The sequence below is a fragment of the Schistocerca americana genome, chromosome 2 (genome assembly GCF_021461395.2).
Source record: "Schistocerca americana isolate TAMUIC-IGC-003095 chromosome 2, iqSchAmer2.1, whole genome shotgun sequence".
NCBI lineage: Eukaryota > Metazoa > Arthropoda > Insecta > Orthoptera > Acrididae > Schistocerca > Schistocerca americana.
The window spans coordinates 244,309,649-244,330,098 of record NC_060120.1 but is presented as its reverse complement, the minus strand read 5'-3'; the positions used below and the strand labels follow the sequence as shown (position 1 = coordinate 244,330,098).

The following is a 20,450-nucleotide window of genomic DNA, read 5'->3' as shown; positions in this document are numbered from 1 at the left end:
ATTCCTTCCAATTCAGAGCCATTCTTTTGTGTTAATTATTTGAAGCCATGTTGTTATTCTATAGCAGTCAGATTATGTTGGGCTTGTATATTGTGGCTAATGAATGAACAGGTTACGCTTGTGTTGTCTTTGTCAGGGAAAATTCCGTAGGTCAGTGTTGAAATGTTAAAAATAAGTAACGAGACAGTAGATTCAGTTTCACTCAGTAGTTTCACCAGAAGTTTCATCTGGCGGTAAAGACCAGAAGTTTCACTCAGTAGCAGCAGTTGCACTCAGCAGTTTAAGCAAGCATTAAGAAGTTTCAAGTTCTTCAGTGACGTTTGCAGCTATCGTCCTCTTATTCCCGGAACATTGCTTTTCAATTACCCTCTATCACGATCACTCAACACACACTTTCGTCCGAATTCTGACAGGGACTGAAGTTTCTCCGCTTTCCTTGCATGCGGTAAAAATGTTTGATGTGGTGCTCCTTGAAACACCAGACACTTAGGCTCCCCTGGTTAGGAATCACACACCATAAGAGCACCATCGCATGTTCGAATTCACTCAGCTGTGATATAATGCACTCACAACTACACAGAACACTGTTCTGACTGTGACTGACATCTACAACGAATTGAAGGCGTTGCACAGGTCTCGTTCGTTGTCAAATACATCAGAGCCATCTGCAGACTTGTCTAGCGTCTGCATTTATGTTCAAGTATGAATTTATCATGTTGCTTCCATATTTTTGTCCAACCCTGGTACACTTTACGTGTGGCATATAAACATTGTTATACATCATCAGTACATATGTGTCAAAAGATATGCTCTACATGGGAGATGATTATGAGCAAATAGTCGAAACTGGTCAGTAATGACGAATGTAACATTTTATTTGAAGGAGACAGACTCTGCGGAACCTCGACATTTGGGTTATGACGTCAGCAAGTTAACGTATCGTACTCACATGTCATTCCAGCGGGAACAATGAGAACGTTAACTGCCCCGTAATGGGTGGCCAGATAACCCCAATATTTATTAACGTCAATAGTTTTTAATACATTATCAGTAAGTAAATAAGCGCTGCCAGGGCAGCAGAGCGCAAGACAGGCAAGGAGGCCAGAAGATCGACCTCCTTCAAACTAATTAAAGGTGGAAGTGAACAAGTCAGACGACTTAAACGTCTCTGATATAAGCTAATCATATTACAGCATCTCCGTATAGAATCAAAAGACTACACACGTGTTATTTTAACGAAACAATTCTGACGTTTTCTGTTATGTTTGAAATAATTATTATGTTCCAACTAAGATGGAACGTCCAAAATGACGTAGAAGGAAGGAGTTAGACAATTTAAAGCTGAAGTCTGGTCCAAACCAAATGCGCAGCAGTACATCAGCTTCTCTGTCCACGTCCTAATTTTACATAAAGACAGACATAATGTCAGTAGCGAATCATGCTGCCCCCTTTGTCTTTTTTATTACATCAGGATCACTAATTATTAGAATATATTCACGTTACTCGTTTCAGCACGCTGTTGCCATCGACATTCAGAAAGAAAGGAAAATTTCATCCTAAGTTTCAGAAAATGGTTCTGTATACATTAACGTAGACAATGGAATACATGATTCTACTTTAATATATTTCGTTGAAAAATATTATATCCCTACAGCTGCGTAAAATACAGTTCACTATATATTTTTAGTATGAACTTGTAGCCGGCCGCTGTGGCCAAGCGGTTGTAGGCGCTTCAGTCCGGAACGGCGTTGCTGCTACGGTCGCATGTTCAAATCCTGCCTCGGACATGGATGTGTGTGATGTCCTTAGGTTAGTTAGGTTTAAATAGTTCAAGTCTAGGGGACTGACGACCTCAGATGTTAAGTCCCACAGTGCTTAGAGCCATTTGAACTATTTTGAACGAACTTGTAACAGCTTTCGATTGGTATAGGGCATTCTGTCCTAAGTTCACAGTAAAAACATATGCACTTCCAATCAATTACGTCTATAACGAGCTCAGGAATATCTCACGATATAACTGTTCCTCAGCTGTACTTCATTACTTTATTAAGTCACAACTGCACTGCGCAACAGAATTAAAGGTTATTATAGAGGGAGACCAAGAGATGAGTAAGTAAACACGTTCAATAGGATATAGATTGCAGTAGTTACTCAAAGATGAAGAGGATAGCACAGGTTACAGTAACGGGGAAAGCTATATCAAATCGGTCTTCAGACTGAAGACCAACAAGACAGCTTCAATGGAACAATGTGTTTTATTCGAGATTAGGTGAATACTCGGCAATGCCTGGGTATGAATTTATTTCAGTTCTGTTAGTCCATCCCCTTTTTCCCGCTCTATCTGTCAATCTCCTCCGGCCCTATTTCTGTCCTTCTCCCTTCTCTCTTCCTCCATCTCCTCCACCCCTCATCCGCCGTCCATCCCCTTCTACCCCCTCTCTGGCCATCTGCTACTCCCACACTCTCTGTCCATCTCCTCAAAAATGGTTCAAATGGCTCTGAGCACTATGGGACTCAACTGCTGAGGTCATTAGTCCCCTAGAACTTAGAACTAGTTAAACCTAACTAACCTAAGGACATCACAAACAGCCATGCCCAAGGCAGGATTCGATCCTGCGACCGTAGCGGTCTTGCGGTTCCAGACTGCAGCGCCTTTAACCGCACGGCCACTTCGGCCGGCTCCATCTCCTCCACCCCATTCTGTCGGAGCACCTAGTCTTCGTCCCCCTCTGTCCGTGTGCTCTTTCTCCTCTCTCAATCCACTCCTCCTTCATCTCCTTCTGTTCCCTCTATCTCGTCCGCGCCATCTCTATCTCCTCTTCCTCTCACTCTTTGTTCATCTCCTCCCCAGTCCTCTCTCTCTGCATCTCCGCCTCTTCCCTTTCTCTTTCATTTCCTCCTCCTCCCTTATGTCTGGGTCCATTTCCTCCTGCCCCCTCTTTGTCTGTCCATCACCTCCTCCCCTGTCCTCTTTCTGCGATTCCACTTCAACTCTAATAACAGGTTGCTACTTGCGTCTCTCACAGTGTTCCTTTCCAGATTGTAAAAATATGTATACCAGCTTTTGGGCGAAATCATCCAGGAGTTGTACTTTATCCGGGGCTTTGCTCTTGCATAACCTCATGTCACGTATTTTCAAATATATTCAACATATTTCACTGGTACTTGTACATTCATTTCACTTCTGTAGCTAGCGAATTCGTCCTGCAGTTGCGTTTTCACGTAGTTCAATGTTTTTGACGTCACATCTCCTGAAATATTTGTCGTATAATGGCCGCCGGAGTGGCCGTGCTGTTCTAGGCCGAGCGCCCGCTACGGTCGCAGGTTCGAATCCTGCCTCGGGCATGGATGCGTGTGATGTCCAGAGATTAGTTAGGTTCATTTAGTTCTAAGTTCTAGGCGACTGATGACTTCAGAAGTTAAGTCGCATAGTGCTCAGAGCCTTTTGAAACATTTTGTCGTATAATGATATGACAGGTACATTCAGCGGCATATGTTGATACTGTCTACGTAATGGTTCAAATGGCTCTGAGCACTATGGGGCTTAACTTCTGAGGTCATCAGTCCCCTAGAACTTAGAACTACTTAAACCTGACTAACCTAAGGACATCACACACATCCATGCCCGAGGCAGGGTTCGAACCTACGACCGTAGCGGTCGCGCAGCTCCAGACTGTAGCGTCTAGAACCACTCGGCCACTCCGGCCGGCTGTCTACGTAATGTATTGCGAATATAGTTAGTAGCAAATAAGTAATAAATTTAAACATCATGTCGGATGCGGCAGCTTTAACGCATGAACAACAAAAATGTTGTAGTAAGCAATTCACGTTTTTCTTGTTGTGGAGGATTTCAGCAAGAAAAAGTTTCATAAAGGTTTAGAATTATACGTAAAATTTTTTGCAGGTAACTAAGTGGTATTGTTCTCAAATACCAGATGAATAATGTCTTGGAATACGCGTATGTACGAACAAAGGGTGATTCCACGTCCCCTACCACTGTCGTGTTATGCAACCCGAAATATTCCATCTGGCCTTCATAAACCACGTGTGGGATTTTCGTATTCTCTCGCTGGCTACGTGCAGTCTTTTAGTCCTACAGAAAAAAATTAAACGACTTTTTCTTGGGGAAATTTCTCGTTAGAAATTGTACTTTCCCAGTTATTCAAGAAAAAAGTACGAAAGTGACCTCCAAACGCACCTCCACTCCCACTCTCAGCTCCCCACCGGTCAGGATTTCTACTATGTTTTCAATGGCATTTTGTCCTACCACTGCACAAAAAAATTGCGACTGTACGAATGGTTTCCAACTTTCGACCTCCTTTGGTCTTTACTGACTGGCGTTGTTACGCCACCGGCTTAGACGAGCACTCCCAACCTGTAAAAATTGACGTTTGTGTGAAATTCACAAAACTGTACACAGTTGTACTCGTCAAGCCTTCACTACGAAACTGCTTTGCTTATTAGGGTTAAGTCTGGATCAAATTGTCAACGTAATCAGTTTTAGGGTAACATTTACAAAAGTCACAGGCACGTTTAAATTAATAATGTTAAAGAAATAGCCGACTGTGCTGTTGGCGTCACAGCCGAGTCAATAGCGATCAAAAAAGGTCAGATTTCTGGAATATTTCGTATAGTCGGAAATTCTTGTACTGTGGTTGGAAGGAGTGCCACTAATTAAATACCGGAAAACCTATCTGGTGAGGAGTGAGTGTGGGGTGGAGGTGCACTGTACGTCACTGTTGTATGTTTTTCTTACATAATGTAACTTCTCCTAGCAAAACACATATTATATGTGGTAATAAAGGAGAAAAGAGTAATTGAACTGGATGATTGTAATTGCGTGGACAATGATTGTGTGAACTTTATGTAATAAAGAAAACCATTATGTGCCATGTTTTATACTTGTATAGAATTATGTAACGATTTTTTTTAAAGATATCTGTGTCAGCGAGTACTGAAACCGCCACAGACGATACTTATTAAATATCAAACAAAGGTGAGAATATGTCACAACAAGTATAAATAGTAGTGACCGAGCATTAATTTCTCTGTCGTATTCTTGGAGTTACGTGAGTAAGAAGAGCCTGTGACGCTATATTGTATGCTTGTGTAGCATTCTTTTGTCAATATTGAGAGAAGGACGCCATTGGGACTGATTCGAAAAGATGTGTAATAATTTAATCTGTCTAAATGTTTTGAATAGAGCTACTTAGTGAAAACTTGCATTATGATTTGTAATTAGCTTGCCTGGTATTTTATCCCATCCTTTTAAGACATTTTCAGCTCTTTAAATATTATTCGTGGTGCAGAGCTGCGCTACGAACGAACGAGCCACTGTCGCGGCGCATTCAAACTGCATTAAATGATACAATCATACCGCAAAGAAGTGGACAGGTAATAGTCAACTAAAATTATTTCTTTCAGCTTTCGGAATTGCAGGGCAGAGCAGCAGATTTTATGATGCGTTTTACTGGTGGACGCGGGCTGCGGATGATATATTATTAACAGTGCAAAAAGATAATTTACCTTCATAACATAAAAGAAATCTTGCTGTGCATAGTTCTGGTCTGGCAAACATTATAGTAAAAACATCTTTTTCTCTGATAATAGCTTCATGTTCTCGTGTTAGTCGTGGTACTTATTGGTGTTTTACTGTTAACAAAAACCCACTGCAAAATTTTGATGTTGAACAAACATTGCGTACTATAGCATCAGTATTGATAACGAAATAATTTTCAGTAACCTTTTCAATAACTGTAAAGTAAGGAAGATATGTTGAACTTTATAGCGAGTTGCAGTAACGAAACAATGTTCCTTTAATAGAAAGCTTGATGCAGAATAATAAGAACATAATATATTTTGTTTTGTTGAAAATCACAGCACAGCATCCCTAAAAAGTATTTCAGGGCTCTTTTCGTAGCAACATACTTTATCTCATATATTAGTTGTTACGCGAGCAATAACAAAGCAGAGAGCCAGCGAAACTGGCACCCCACGTTGCTACGAAAAGAGTTCACTATTACCTGTCCGCTTCTTTGCGGTATGATTGGTTTCATTTAATGCAGTTTGAATGCGCCGCGGCAGCGGCTCGTTCGTTCGTAGCGCAGCTCTGCACCACGAATAATATTTAAAGAGCTGAAAATGTCTTAAAAGGATGGGATAAAATACCAGGCAAGCTTATTACAAATCATAATGCAAGTTTTCACTAAGTAGCTCTATTCAAAACATTTAGACAGATTAAATTATTACACATCTTTACGAATCAGTACCCAATGGCGTCCTTCTCTCAATCTTGACAAAAGAATGCTACACAAGCATACAATATAGCGTCACAGGCTATTCTTACTCACGTAACTCCAAGAAGACGACAGAGAAATTAATGCTCGGTCACTACTATTTATACTTGTTGTGACATATTCTCACCTTTGTTTGATATTTAATAAGTATCGTCTGTGGCGGTTTCAGTACTCGCTGACACAGATATCTTTAAAAAAAATCGTTACATAATTATATACAAATATAAAACATGGCACATAATGGTTTTCTTTATTACATAAAGTTCACACAATCATTGTCCACGCAATTACAATCATCCAGTTCAACTATTCTTTTCTCCTTTTTTACTACATACAATGTGTGTTTTGCTAAGAGACGATACAATAACATGAAAATTATGGCCTCCAGCGAAAAATTATCTTAGTACAAATCTCAATTAACACTAAATTTCCCACAAATATGTGTTTTTTAGAAGAAAAGAAGAAATAATTAACAGTCTCGGCGTAACGAGTGAGAGAATATGAAAATCTCGCGCCAGTTATACCAATGCGGACTGCATAAAACGACAACAGTAGGGGCGGCTGAATCACCCTGTACATTTACATAAACTTGTACCTCCATTTTTATGTAATGTATGAAGTTGAGATCTGGCAACCTGTTGTTGTTGTGGTCTTCAGTCCTGAGACTGATTTGATGCAGCTCTCCATGCTAGTTTAGTGTATTCATCTCTTAGTCTCCCTCTACGATTTTTACCCTCCACGCTGCTCTCCAATACTAAACTGGTGATCCCTTGATGCCTCAGAACATGTCCTACCAACCGATCTCTTCTTCTGGTCATGTTGTGCCACAAACTCCTCTTCTCCCCAATTCTATTCAACACCTCCTCATTAAACTTCCTGGCAGATTAAAACTGTGTGCCCTACCGAGACTCGAAATCGGGACTTTTGCCTTTCGCGAGCAACAGTAGCTTCGGTAGCTCAGATGGCAGAGCGCTTGCCCGCGAAAGGCAAAGGTCCCGAGTTCGAGTCTCGGTCGGGCACACAGTTTTAATCTGCCAGGAAGTTTCATATCAGCGCACACTCCGCTGCAGAGTGAAAATCTCATTCTGGAAACCTCCTCATTAGTTATGTGATCTACCCATCTAATCTTCAGCATTCTTCTGTAGCACCACATTTCGAAAGTTTCTATTCTCTTTTTGTCTAAACTATTTATCGTTCACGTTTCACTACGTGGCTACACTCCATACAAATACTTTCAGAAACGACTTCCTGACACTTGAATCAATACTCGATGTTAACAAATTTCTCTTCTTCAGAAACGCTTTCCTTGCCGTTGCTAGTCTATATTTTATATCCTCTCTACTTCGACCATCATCAGTTATTTTGCTCCCCAAATAGCAAAACTCCTTTACTACTTTAAGTGTCTCATTTCCTAATCTAATTCCCTCAGCATCACCCGACTTAATTCGACTACATTCCATTATCCTGGTTTTGTTTTCGTTGATGTTCATCTTACATTCTCCTTTCAAGACACTACCCATTCCGTTCAACTGCTCTTCTAAGTCCTTTGCTGTCTCTGACAGAATTACAATGTCATCAGCAAACCTCAAAGTTTTTATTTCTTCTCCATTGATTTTAATACCTACTCCGAATTTTTCTTTTGTTTCCTTCACTGCTTGCTCAATATATGGTGCAAATGGCTCTGAGCACTATGGGACTCAACTGCTGAGGTCATTAGTCCCCTAGAACTTAGAACTAGTTAAACCTAATGACATCACAAACATCCATGCCCGAGGCAGGATTCGAACCTGCGACGGTAGCGGTCTTGCGGTTCCAGACTGCAGCGCCTTTAACCGCACGGCCACTTCGGCCGGCTGCTTAATATACAGATTGAATAGCGTCGGGGAGAGGCTACAACCCTGTCTCACTCCCTTCCCAACGACTGCTTCCCTTTCATGTCCCTTCTAACAACCCTACCACAAAAGGTCAAAATTTAATAATGATTGTGCTGTTGCTCACGCTGCTAAATACTGCATTTTCGGACAACAACAAAGTTTTTATGTGGCAGGTGTTATTAGAGCACAGTTATTAAAGTCATTTCATGTAATAATGAATAAACTAGGCACTCATCGTTTCGTGTTTCCCACGCTGGTCTCGTTGTAAAATCATGGCTCAATCGCCGAAAATCGAGGTGGTGATAATTCCAACCTCGGATGCAAAAAAGCCTAGGTTTTATTCTGCTATATTCAAAAGTTTTGTAGATGCGCTTCACAAACCATTCTTGAAGATTAAACCTTTCAAAGTTAGCACAATAGCGATGTAAAAAAAATAATCAGCACTCCGAATTTAAGTTACACTTCCTTTTAATTGCTTTTATTGCAATATCACGTAACACACAAAACATCACTTCGCAATACAAAACATACTTGAAAACATCTTCCTCACAGTCACTGTTAAAGTTCACATTTTATAAGCTGACTACGTTATGCGTCTTTCCAACACGACGTCCAAGACATGACTTTCTCAAGGTCCGACTCTCTAACAACTAACTAATAATCGCTTACGCGCCCAAAAATCAGAGGTACAAGCACGTCAAAGATCATAGTGAAAAAAGAAAGAATACACATAAGAATAATATCATTGCAATATAAACATATCGATGTATCACAAATGAAATCAAATCTGAATGTTGCCTCAGAAATATGTTAACTACTTCTACAGAAACACAGTAGAATATTACTGGTATCGAGAGGTTCAGGTGAGGTACCATAGTGGTTACGTGTTTCAAGTACCATTACACCTTCGACTCTTGTAACTGCCATCTGGTTTCTGTGCAAATTGTAAATAGCCGTTCGCTCCCTGTATTTTACTCCTGCCACCTTCAGAATTTGAAAGAGCGTATTCCAGTCAACATTGTCAAAAACTTTCTCTAAGTCTACAAATGCTAGAAACGTAGGTTTGGCTTTCCTTAATCTAGCTTCTAACAAGGGAACCTCCCCATCGCACCCCCCCTCAGATTTAGTTATAAGTTGGCACAGTGGATAGGCCTTGAAAAACTGAACGCAGATCAATCGAGAAAACAGGAAGAAGTTGTGTGGAACTATGAAAAAAAAATAGTAAAATATACAAACTGAGTAGTTCATGCGTAAGATAAGCAACATCAAGGAGAATCAGAGGTCAGGAACGCGGTGGTCCCGTGGTTAGCGTGAGCAGCTGCGGAACGAGAGATACTTGGTTCAAGTCTTCCATCAACTGAATATTTTACTTTCTTCATTTTCGCAAAGTTATGATCTGTCCGTTCGTTCATTGACGTCTCTGTTCACTGTAATAAGTTTAGTGTCTGTGTTTTGCGACCGCACCGAAAAACCGTGCGATTAGTAGACGAAAGGACGTGCCTCTCCAATAGGAACCGAAAACATTTGATCGCAAGGTCATAGATCAACCGATTCCTCCACAGGAAAACACATCTGATATATTCTATACGACACTGGTGACGGCGTGTGCGTCGCATGACAGGAATATGTTGTCGGGCCACCTAACTAGTACACTTAGCGAATGGGTAAAAAGATTCTTCTACCTTGCCCGATTTAGGTTTTCTTGTGGATGTGATAATCACTCCCAAAAAAGTGATGAAAACATAAGAGTTTGTCACATAAACTGAAAATAAAAAATTAAACTAATCACTGGAGGGAAGACTTGAACCTAGGACCTCTCGTTCCGTAGCTGCTCTCGATAACCACGGGATCACGGCGCTCCTTGACTCCTTTTGTCCTTGATGTTGCCTATCTTCGCATGGACTACTCAGTTTGTATATTTTACTAATTTTTTTCATAGTTCCACACAACTTCTTCCTGTTTTCTCGATTGATCTTTGTTCAGTTTTTCAAGGCCTATCCACTGTGCCAACTTATAACTAAATCTGAGGGGGATGCGATGGGGGGTTCCCTTGTAAGATAAGTCGTAGGGTCAGTATTGCCTCACGTGTTCCAATATATCTATGAAATCCAAACTGATCTTCCCTGAGGTCGGCTTCTACCAGTTTTCCCATTCGTCTGTGAACCTAAGGGTAAGGAAAGGAATACGTGACTAATGTCTTCCTGGAGTCTGTGTGCGCTCGCGCTTGGCTCACCTTCCCTGTAGACCTTGGCGACGACGGCGTCGATGGTGAGCGAGGCCCAGCCGTAGCGCTTCCAGTGGTCGCGCGTCGGCGCGCACACCTCGAGGAAGCGGTGCGCGTGGTCGCGGAAGCAGGCCATGTCGGCGCCGCAGTCGTGGTCGGCGGGCAGCGGCACGGCGGCCGGGCTCTTGGCGCCGGCCACGGCGCAGCACACGTCGACGGTGCGCCACAGCACGCGCCGCGCCGCCTGCCGCGGCCAGCCCACGGCGCGCAGCCGCTCGCCGCCCAGCAGCGCCCACAGGATCACCGACACCCGCAGCCGCAGCGCGCGGTCCTCGTCGCTGTCCGACGGGCCGTACACCGACTCGTCCTCGACCCTGCCCCCGCCGGACGCCCACTCGGCGTCCGCCCACGCGCACTCGCCGGCCGTGGGCTCGAAGTGCGGCATCCCGCCGGGGAGGACCCGTCGCACGCGGTACAGTTCCACCACCTCGTCGTCCGACAGGTCTCCCTCGGTCGGTCTCTGCTGCTCCGGTCGACTCTCCCGAGACGGTGCGCGGGGTGCCGTCCTGATGACCGAGGCTGGAGGGCGGTGCCGGTCGTCTGGCGGACTCTTTGAGGAACGGACGGCACCCACCTCACCCCTGTTCACATCTTTCAGCACGCGCCTCCCCTGCACCGCACCAGTTGGACTTCCACGCAATTCACTCTCTATCCTTTCCTTAATCGCAACCAGCTGTCCTGCTGCTGTCCTCACATCACTTCCGACCTCACGGATTACGAACCTGTTTCCGTCTCCCTCTCTCGTTATCATGTACCTACTCCTCTGTCCACCCGGTTCTGGAGCCAACACCGTAGAAGGTTCCGCGGTACGACCCTCGGACCTCACTTCTCTAAACCGCTCAGTTCCCACCTCGGGCTGGAGTGGCGACGACTTCTGCCCACTACCGACCTTCCGACTGTCAGCTGAAACGATAACTGTCCTGACGACTTGTCTCGAGTGCTCACCACCAGAGTGGACTCCTTTTCCACTGCCTCCCGCCCCACTTGTCACTATCACACTGGCGGGAGTCACCACCGGGTCCCTGTGTGATTTTGGGTTCCGTTCAGTGGGCGAACAACGCTCGTCAGAACTAACGTATCGTGACTCCCCACGTTCAAAATGGACTGCTTCCTTCGCAGACACAGCCCCGTCCCTCTGTTGGACTAGATCTTTCTTACTTAGGTCGAGCGTGCCATTCACATCGCCCTTAGAATTATAGTCGTTCAATGGCTTCCTACAACTACCTTCGTAAGTGACGCTCTCAATTTCTGGTCTTGAAATCCGTTCCTTCCTGTCAACTGGATTAAATTCCTCTTCTGCACGTAGGCGATCCCCAAATCTCATGCGCCACTGCCTGACAGAGCCGGTTTCCGAATCGGGTACTGCATCTCTAGATGCGGGACTATTAGAGCGGTGCACCGATTCCTGGCCGAGCGCATCCTGCCCTCTTAGGTAAGTCTTCAGAATATGAGAACCATATGCGACTGGCCAATGATTCGTCGATCTTACTTCAGCATCTCGCGATTGCGCTCCGACAGTCATGGCTTCTGTCGTCAGATAGCGAGCATGTCGCACAGCAGTTTGAGATTCGTGCTCGATTTCGGCAATTGATAACAGCCTTTCGTTGCCGTAAGAAAACCTGGATACTTTTCTTGGAGGTTCATCGTCAGCTATGTCACTTATTGGGGTGTAAACAACCCTTATGGGTTTGCTGTGGTGGTATGCATACTCGCTATCTCTTGAATTATCAGGTGTCATTCTGGCATCAGATCTACGGCGCGCATTGCTGCTGTTGACGCCATTTGGGTGTGTTGTACCTCCTACCACTGCTGCGTTAAAATCAGCTCGACTACTTACTGGGTTCTTCACTACCATCCTAGGTGGGGGAGTAATGTAACCGCGAGGAAGAAATGTTCCACTGGGAATATATCTGTGCACTGTCTCCAGGGGTGGTGCCATTTTTTCAAAGTCCACTGCATTCCTGTCCCTGGAATTTCTAGTCTCAGACACACTTCCTTCCACACGAAGATACCTTCCCGGGGCGACCACAGCTTTTAATCCACTGTGCACGCTACTATGTGAAGTGTTTACGAAAGCTGATTTTTCACTCGGAATTGGAATAATTACTGCACGATTTGGATTGTAACTGCTAAATTGTTGTAAATATCGATTCGGCGCCTCATCTCTGTTGTTAGGTAACAACTGTACATTAGCCCTGTCAACAGATTTCGTTCTTAGAATTTCATCATGCCCTCTAGCTTCTTCTGGAGTACACCTGTTGAGCTCTCGTTGTGGAGTACTATCATCACCTGTCGATACCACTACGCTTTTGCGCTGAACTACTGCCGCAGCATGTTTCACGTTGTCAAGGAGTACATGTGAGTCAATTGCTGATGATGTGCTGGTAGACATCCTCACTGCAGAAGTATCCATTGTGTAGACCACTTCGGTACTGTTGCGACTTACTGGGCCACTTAGTGTGTCAGAAACTCTCACGTTGCCATTTCTGGATACAGAAATATCCTTCTCAGGCGGCAGGACTTTTCCAGGAATATATAGTGTGTATCCACCACACGACTTGACGTACGAGACGTGGATGGGAGAATGTGTTGTGGAGTTTCCATTGTGTTTCATAGTCGCTACTTGCCGAAGTTCGTGATTAGGTGCTGGCCGGTCTGAGCTACTAGTGGGCTCTGGAGGTGAAAACGCCATCTTGTCGTCATTCGCAGGATACACCCCTCGGTAGCTATTCCTGTGAGATTTGTCAGCATCCTCAGGTGTCACACTGGAAGAAAGCCTTCCTGTTCCACTCTCTTTATTCCTGTGTGCTTCGCCAACTGAGTCGCTCCAGTCAGAACTGGATCCCCTCATCCTGACTCTGACTTCCTCATCAGAATAACAGCCACTGTCCAGCGAAGGGACGCGGTCATCATCTATAGCAGTGTGCTCTCCTCCTGCTTCAGTGGTGTCTCTACTGATCTGTTCAGCAGAAGAGGGTATTTTTGGATGTGGAGTGATGTCTTCGTACTGGACCCGGTTGGATGCCACCAGCCTCCTACTCTGCTCCAGCAGCCATTGGCGTCGATCCTCGACTGGGTCGAAAGTTTCGACATCGATGTATTCGTCGTCACTGTTGGTGTCCCGGGCCATGTTGGTGGCCGACACTCGGACGTCAGTTCCGTCGGGACGAGCAGCAGACATCTCCATCCATCGGCCATTCTCCATTGCCCTAAGTTTCCCACCATCTGCGGCTATCTTCTGAGAAACCTGGTCTTCAGTCCCGACAATCTCACCCTGAGAAACTCTCCTTTCGGCGCCTGACTGCGGTTGTAACTGTGGAGGCTCGCGGAAGAGATATCTCTTAATCCCCTGTCGATTAGTCTGGCCATTAGTACTAGTGGCAGTTACTGCAACATGTGCGATCGAGCTCTGCTTGAACCCCTCTGTGACTTGAACGTCTTCTCTCGAACGCGTTACAACTGTCACAGACAGTTCTCCGTTGCCCTCCACTGCTGTGGAACCACGCAGGGTGTCATTAGCAGGGGATCCAGCGCCGTTCCTACCAGATTTCACCAGATTCATTGCTTCTGGCACTGAATCCATTGTCTCTCTTGCATCAAGCGGTGACTCTGGTGACAATGGAAGCATCTGTGTAACTGTACAAATATCCGTTGCACTGGCGTTGAGAGACCATATTCCCTAGCACCAGCGGGCGATCATCGTCCAAGGCATGCTTCTCTGCAACAAGAAATGAAGTGTGTGTCATTTAGTTGCCCAAAATTACCCAATATATAAAATTAACCTAACCAAAGTACACTAAGCCTATGAGGTCTTATTATGTGAAAGAAAGGCTGCATTTTATGGATATTATTCTTAATATTTGCAGCCATTCAAAAGATTAGATTAGTGAATTATGTAAATGTGACCTACGATGAACTGGAAACGCGTACTGTGGGCATCTAGTGCCTACAGAAAAACGGATGGAAACATGAAAAGAATAGAAAAATGAGAACCACTAATGACTGCTAGTAGGAAGAGGCGAAACGTTTGATCAGAAGTTAAAAAAAAACTTTTGTTGTAAAAGACGAAATATCTCGTATCTACACGATAACTTATTGATGTTAATTGTTCGTACAACATGTATGATCGGTTTCGGAATATACATTCCAGCGTCGAACTGATTATACACATTAAAACCAACCTAAGCAAGAACAAGAAAACACGATATTGTCTGTATTATAATGCGAAACATCTAATACAAGGATGATATGAGAAAACACATCCCTGACAAGTATGTTATACGTATCAACAAGTAGAAATTACAAATTTGCACTATAATTAGGATGCAAAATCTGTCGGAGGAGCCAAAAAGATTATGTGATGAAACATCAAATAAATAAATTACGTGGGTAGCCAGAAAGCCAGTTTTTCAATTCTTTTAATCGTTAAATACTTGCATCCCCGCAACCATCCAAACATATCTAAGTAAAAAATATCTCTCTACTGTACATATAGCTCTGGACCCGGCGACACTATTAAAATTCAGGCAATTAATTCCCGAAGCATTCGCAACAAATTTCCAGAGTTTCAAGCGCTCCTACAAAACGGTGGAGCTCATAAAATACAAAGTGCAGAAAATTGTTTACATCCCGAAATTGACAGCAGTGAGATTTTTAGGGACAATGTAAAAATATATACCTTAAGTTTGGCTATTGGTAAATGGAGGTGGTCTATTTGCCGAAATACACAAAAAACCGAGACCCCTTGACACGTCATGGTAAACAGTCACTGTAGAGAAACTTCTAAAGGAACAGAGGCAGTGTGTCACGGTTCGGAAGAAATTCTCTCTGGTTTCGGATGGCTAGCTCAGATAGAAGATCGCCAGTCTCGCAGGCGAGATGAAGGTGAAGCTCACCATCTGTAGTATCGCTGACAAAATAGATTGCAGTCCTCTAGTACAGAGCCGAGTGGAGGTTCTCAATCAGAGGCTCAGGCGGTTCTGCGATGGTGTAGGTGCCATACGGTGGCGGGTTTCTGAGTTCCGCTAAATTAGTTAGAGGTCCACTACACGCAGGAAGCAGATACACAGGAAGTATGGGCTGCGTGGAAGGGAATGGGTGGTTTTTTAGGTTAGAGGATGTTGGGAAAGTGTAGAAAGGGCTTCTGTCTCAGTGGGTGTAGGACGACCACAGTAAGAGGGACGACATGGGAACAATCAATAATTCAGTTGTAAACTGTCGTAGCTATGTTGGAAAATAAAAAAAACAGAGCTCCAAGCGCTAATAAAAAGCACTGAATCTCAAATCGTTAAAGGAATGGAAAGCTGGCTAAAGCCGGAAATATGTTCAGCAGAAATTTTTACAAAGAACCTAACCATGTTTAGAAAGTATACGTGAAATACAGTTGGTGGTGGAGTGTTTATTGCTATCAGAAACTGTTTAACTTGCAGTGAAATTGACGAAGGTAATTCCTGTGATTTAGATCGGTAGAGGTTATACTTGACAACTGGAACAAATTACTAATTGGTTTCTTTTCTCGACCCCTCGACTCAGATAATACAGTTGCTGAACAGTTCAAAGAAATTTGAGCGTCATTTCAAATAGGTACCTCACTCCTACAATTATAGTTGGTGGTGAATTCAGTCTACCCTCGATATGTTGGGGAAAATACGTGTTTGAACTCGGTTGTAGGCATGAAACGTCGTCCGAAATCGTACTGAATGCTTTCTCAGACTATTGTTTTGAATAACTCTAAGAGTAAATTGTTGTGGAAACATAGTTGGACCTCTTAGCAATAAATAATCCTGACCAAATAATGAGCATAATGACAGATACTGGGATTAGTAGCCATAAGGTTGTTGAAGCTAGAGTGAATATCGTAATATGCAAACCTACCAAAAATAAACGGAAATTTAAGAAAGCAGATAAAAATTCGCTTGACACCTTTCTAAGATACAGTCACCACTCCATCTAATCTGACTACGCAAGCGATGACCAGATGTGGTTTTAATTCAAAGAAATAGTATCGGCAGAATTTGACATATATATATCAAATAAATTAATAAGAGATGGTACTGGTCTCCCATGACACACAAAGCAAGTCAGAATACTATTGCAGAAGCGACGAAAAAAGCCTGCCAAATTTAAAAGAACGCAAAATCTCCAAGATTCTCGAAGTTTTGCAGAAGCTCGAAATTTAGCGAAAATTTCAGTGCGAGATGCTTTTAATAGTTTCCACAAGGAAACTCTGTCTGGAAATCTGACAGAAAACCGAAAGAGATTATGGTCATATGTATATAATATACCAGATCAAGACGCAATAAATACCATCACTGCACGATAAAAATCGTGACGTTATTGACGACAGCTACTCTGAAGCAAAGTTACTAAAAACTGTTTTTTGAAATTCCTTAAAAGTAGATGTGCTTGGTATAGTGAAGCAGCTTAAAACACTTAAGAAAGGCAAGGCTTCATGCGCAGATTGGTACACCAATCATGTTCCTTTCACGGTATGCTGATACAATAGCCCCATACTTAACAGTCATATACAACCGCTCCGTCATCGAAAGTTCCGTACCTAAAGGATGGAAAGCTGCACATGTCACATTAATACCCAAGGAAGGAAACAGGAGTAATCTACTGAATTACAGACCCATATCACTAACTTCGATTCCGCAGTAGGATCGTGGAACATATACTGTGCACGAACATAAAAAATAGCCTCGAAGAAAACGAACTGTTAACAAATAGCCAGCACTGATTCATAAAATATCGCCCTTATGAAACACAACTATCTCTTTATTTTCAGGAAGCAATGAGTTCTATCGACAGGGGACGTCAGAGTGATTCTGTATTTTTAGATTTCCATAAGGCTTCTGACACAGTTCCTCACAAGCGACTCCTAATCAAATTGCATGCCTATGGAGTGTCGTCTCAATAGTGTGACTGGCTTTGTGATTTCCTGTGAGAAAGATCATAGCTCGTAATAACTGACCGAAAGTCATAGAGTAAAACAGAAGTAATATCTGGCGCTCCCCAAGGAAGTGTTACAGGCCTATTGTTCCTGATCTAGATAAATCATTTACAAGACAGTCTGAGCAGCCCTCTTAGATTGTTTGAAGATGATACTGTCATTTACCGTCATGTAATGTCATCAAATGATCGAAACTAATAGCAAAATGATTTATACAAGGTATCTGTATGGTGCAAAAAGTGGCAACTGATTCCCAAACATGAAAGGTGTGAAGTTATCCACATGAGCACAAAAAGGATCCGCTAATTTCAGTTACACAATAAATCACACAAATCTAACGGCTGTAAACTCAACTAAATACTTAGGGATTACAGTTACGAATAACGTACATTGGAACGATGTCAAAGATAATGTAATGGGAAAGCAAATTTACTAAAGAAACTGTTTACACTACGCTTGTCCGCTCTCTTCTGGAGTACTGCTGTGCGTTGTGGGATCCGCACCAGATAAGACTGACCGAGGCATCGGAAAAGATCGAAGAAGGGAAGCTCGTTTTGTCTTATCATGAAATAGGGGAGATAGTGCCTGGGATATGACACACAAATTGGGACTCCAGTCATAAAAACAAAGATGTTTTTCGCTGCGGAAGGACCTCCTCATAAAATTGCAATCACCAACTTTCTCCTCGGAGTATCAAAACATTTTGTTGGCGCTCACCTGCAAAGGAAGGAATGATCACTATAGTAAAATTGTATAGGCGGTCCTATCGCACTTCCCTGGGACACTCCCAACGACTCAGTTGTCTGATTACTATTACGTTAAAATGATTTAGAGCTAGTCACACATCGTCAAGCTTATTCCATATGCTCGCATTTTTGTTAACAGTCAGCAGTGCGGCACCGAGTCACATACTTTCCGGAAATCAACCTAGTGTTCAGTTTGCACACCACAGTTTAATAATCAAGATCGTTTTAGAGATGAACGACATGACCCTAAGAAGCCTTTCGATTAATTAACGCAGCATCCACCATTCCTACATCTAGTTTTATGTCGCTGGTCCACATTAAATCACTCTGTCCATTTACGCGCAATACTTAATATTTATTTATTCCGAGGATCAGTTTCCAGTCCTTGCACAGAGCGTAGATGACGTGCAGGTCTTCATTGCCTTAGGTACAATTTTATGCCGTTGTGCCAGTCATATATGCAACTGCAAACCATGCGAAGAGACGCGTTATGTGCCTGAAACTGAAAATTTAGAAACACTAGGTCTTGTCAGTTTCGATTTATGGCTCTGAGATGTAATCCATTCAAAATACGTGAGATGCTCGGAGAAAAATGGACAGACGCGTGTTTGGGGTTACTACGGACGAGCGGATCGTTGCACTGACTGAAATGGAAAAGACAATTATGACTGTAAAGATAATAATGTGGATACAGGCATTTAGTCTGGCGAATAGTTGGCAGTTAGACCAAGGAATTTCTCTGGTGGACTGATTCAAAGATGCAAGAAAAGTCCAAGACTACAACATAACAAAATGTAGGTAGATGATATTAGAAAACAGGTATGGACAATGCGGGCGCACGTAGCAGAAGATCGTAGTGGATGTCAAATGGCTGAAATTGGTCATGACGTGATACCTTTCTCTACGAGTGAAACATTATTTTACAAAAACTGTAAGTATCTTCCTGTGTGGGAGGTTCATAGATGATTACAACCGCCGAACCTTTTATTTCTCATTTTTATTTTTTTAAATGCAGCATTTAAATATATTGTTTTTGTTAAATTCTGTACAGCGTGAAGTCGTTACTCTGTAACAATCTAACATTCAACTTTTTCCCCTGGGGGAAACCAAGGAGACTGCTTTCTCCATGACCACGCATTCGATTTAAATCTAGTCTTTTGTTGATTACGCACCGTTCTGCGCTGTTACAACTACGCACAATGTTTCCATGCACCCATCCCGGAGCTGATGTATCCTGTGGATATAAATCAACCGTTTTCCAACATGTCGCTGTGCCTCCAGAATTTATAAGCAACACTATAAACTGACCCAGAGGACCTGTTCCTACTGATCCAGTTTGCTACCAAAGACAGATCATACTGTTATTGTGCTACGTCATATTGCCTGTACATTATCTACGCGAATTAGTTTCAGTGGTAAAGCGTTGGACTTCATGTTCTGACTTATTACACGATCATCATCTCACACACCGAAATTGCTGCAAACGTTTCGAAAGCTTAGACAAAAATCCGCATTTTGTTTGCTGTGTGCGCCATGTTAACTTCTAAGTATCTACACTACTGGCCATTAAAATTGCTACACCACGAAGATGACGTGCTACAGACGCGAAATTTAACGACAGGAAGAAGATGCTGTGATACGCAAATGATTAGCTTTTCAGAGCATTCACACAACGTTGCCGCCGGTGGCGACACCTACAACGTCCTGAAATGAGGAAAGCTTCCAACCGATTTCTCATACACAGACAGCAAAAATGGTTCAAAAGGCTCTGAGCACTATGGGACTTAACATCTATGGTCATCAGTCCCCTAGAACTTAGAACTACTTAAACCTAACCAACCTAAGGACATCACACAACACCCAGCCATCACGAGGCAGAGAAAATCCCTGACCCCGCCGGGAATCGAACCCGGGAACCCGGGCGTTGGAAGTGAGAACGCTACCGCACGACCACGAGAGGCGGGCCACAGACAGCAGTTGACCGGCGTTGCGTGGTGAAACGTTGTTGTGATGCCTCGTGTAATGAGGAGAAATGTGTACCATCACGTTTCCGACTTTGATAAAGGTCGGATTGTAGCCTATAGCGATTGCGGTTTATCGTATCGCAACATTGCTGCTCGCGTTGGTCGAGATCCAATGACTGTTAGCGGAATATGGAATCGTTGTGTTCAGGAGGGTAATACGGAACGGCGTGCTGGATCCCAACGGCCTCGTATCACTAACAGTCGAGATGACAAGCATCTTATCCGCATGGCTGTAACGGATCGTGCAGCCACGTCTCGATGCCTGAGTCAACAG

At 43.3% G+C, this 20,450-nt stretch overlaps 1 protein-coding gene across 5 annotated transcripts in view; it reads right to left on the bottom strand.

The window, feature by feature from the left end:
- LOC124595585 overlaps positions 1 to 20,450 on the bottom strand; it is a 202,525-nt gene that overhangs the window by 95,987 nt on the left and 86,088 nt on the right. For all 5 annotated transcript variants that reach the window (XM_047134376.1, XM_047134380.1, XM_047134378.1 and 2 more), the window contains exon 2: positions 10,404 to 14,172. In XM_047134376.1, the coding sequence (XP_046990332.1) occupies positions 10,404 to 14,082 (3,679 nt within the window). In that variant the 5' untranslated portion in view covers positions 14,083 to 14,172. The remainder of the gene's footprint in view (positions 1 to 10,403; positions 14,173 to 20,450) is intronic.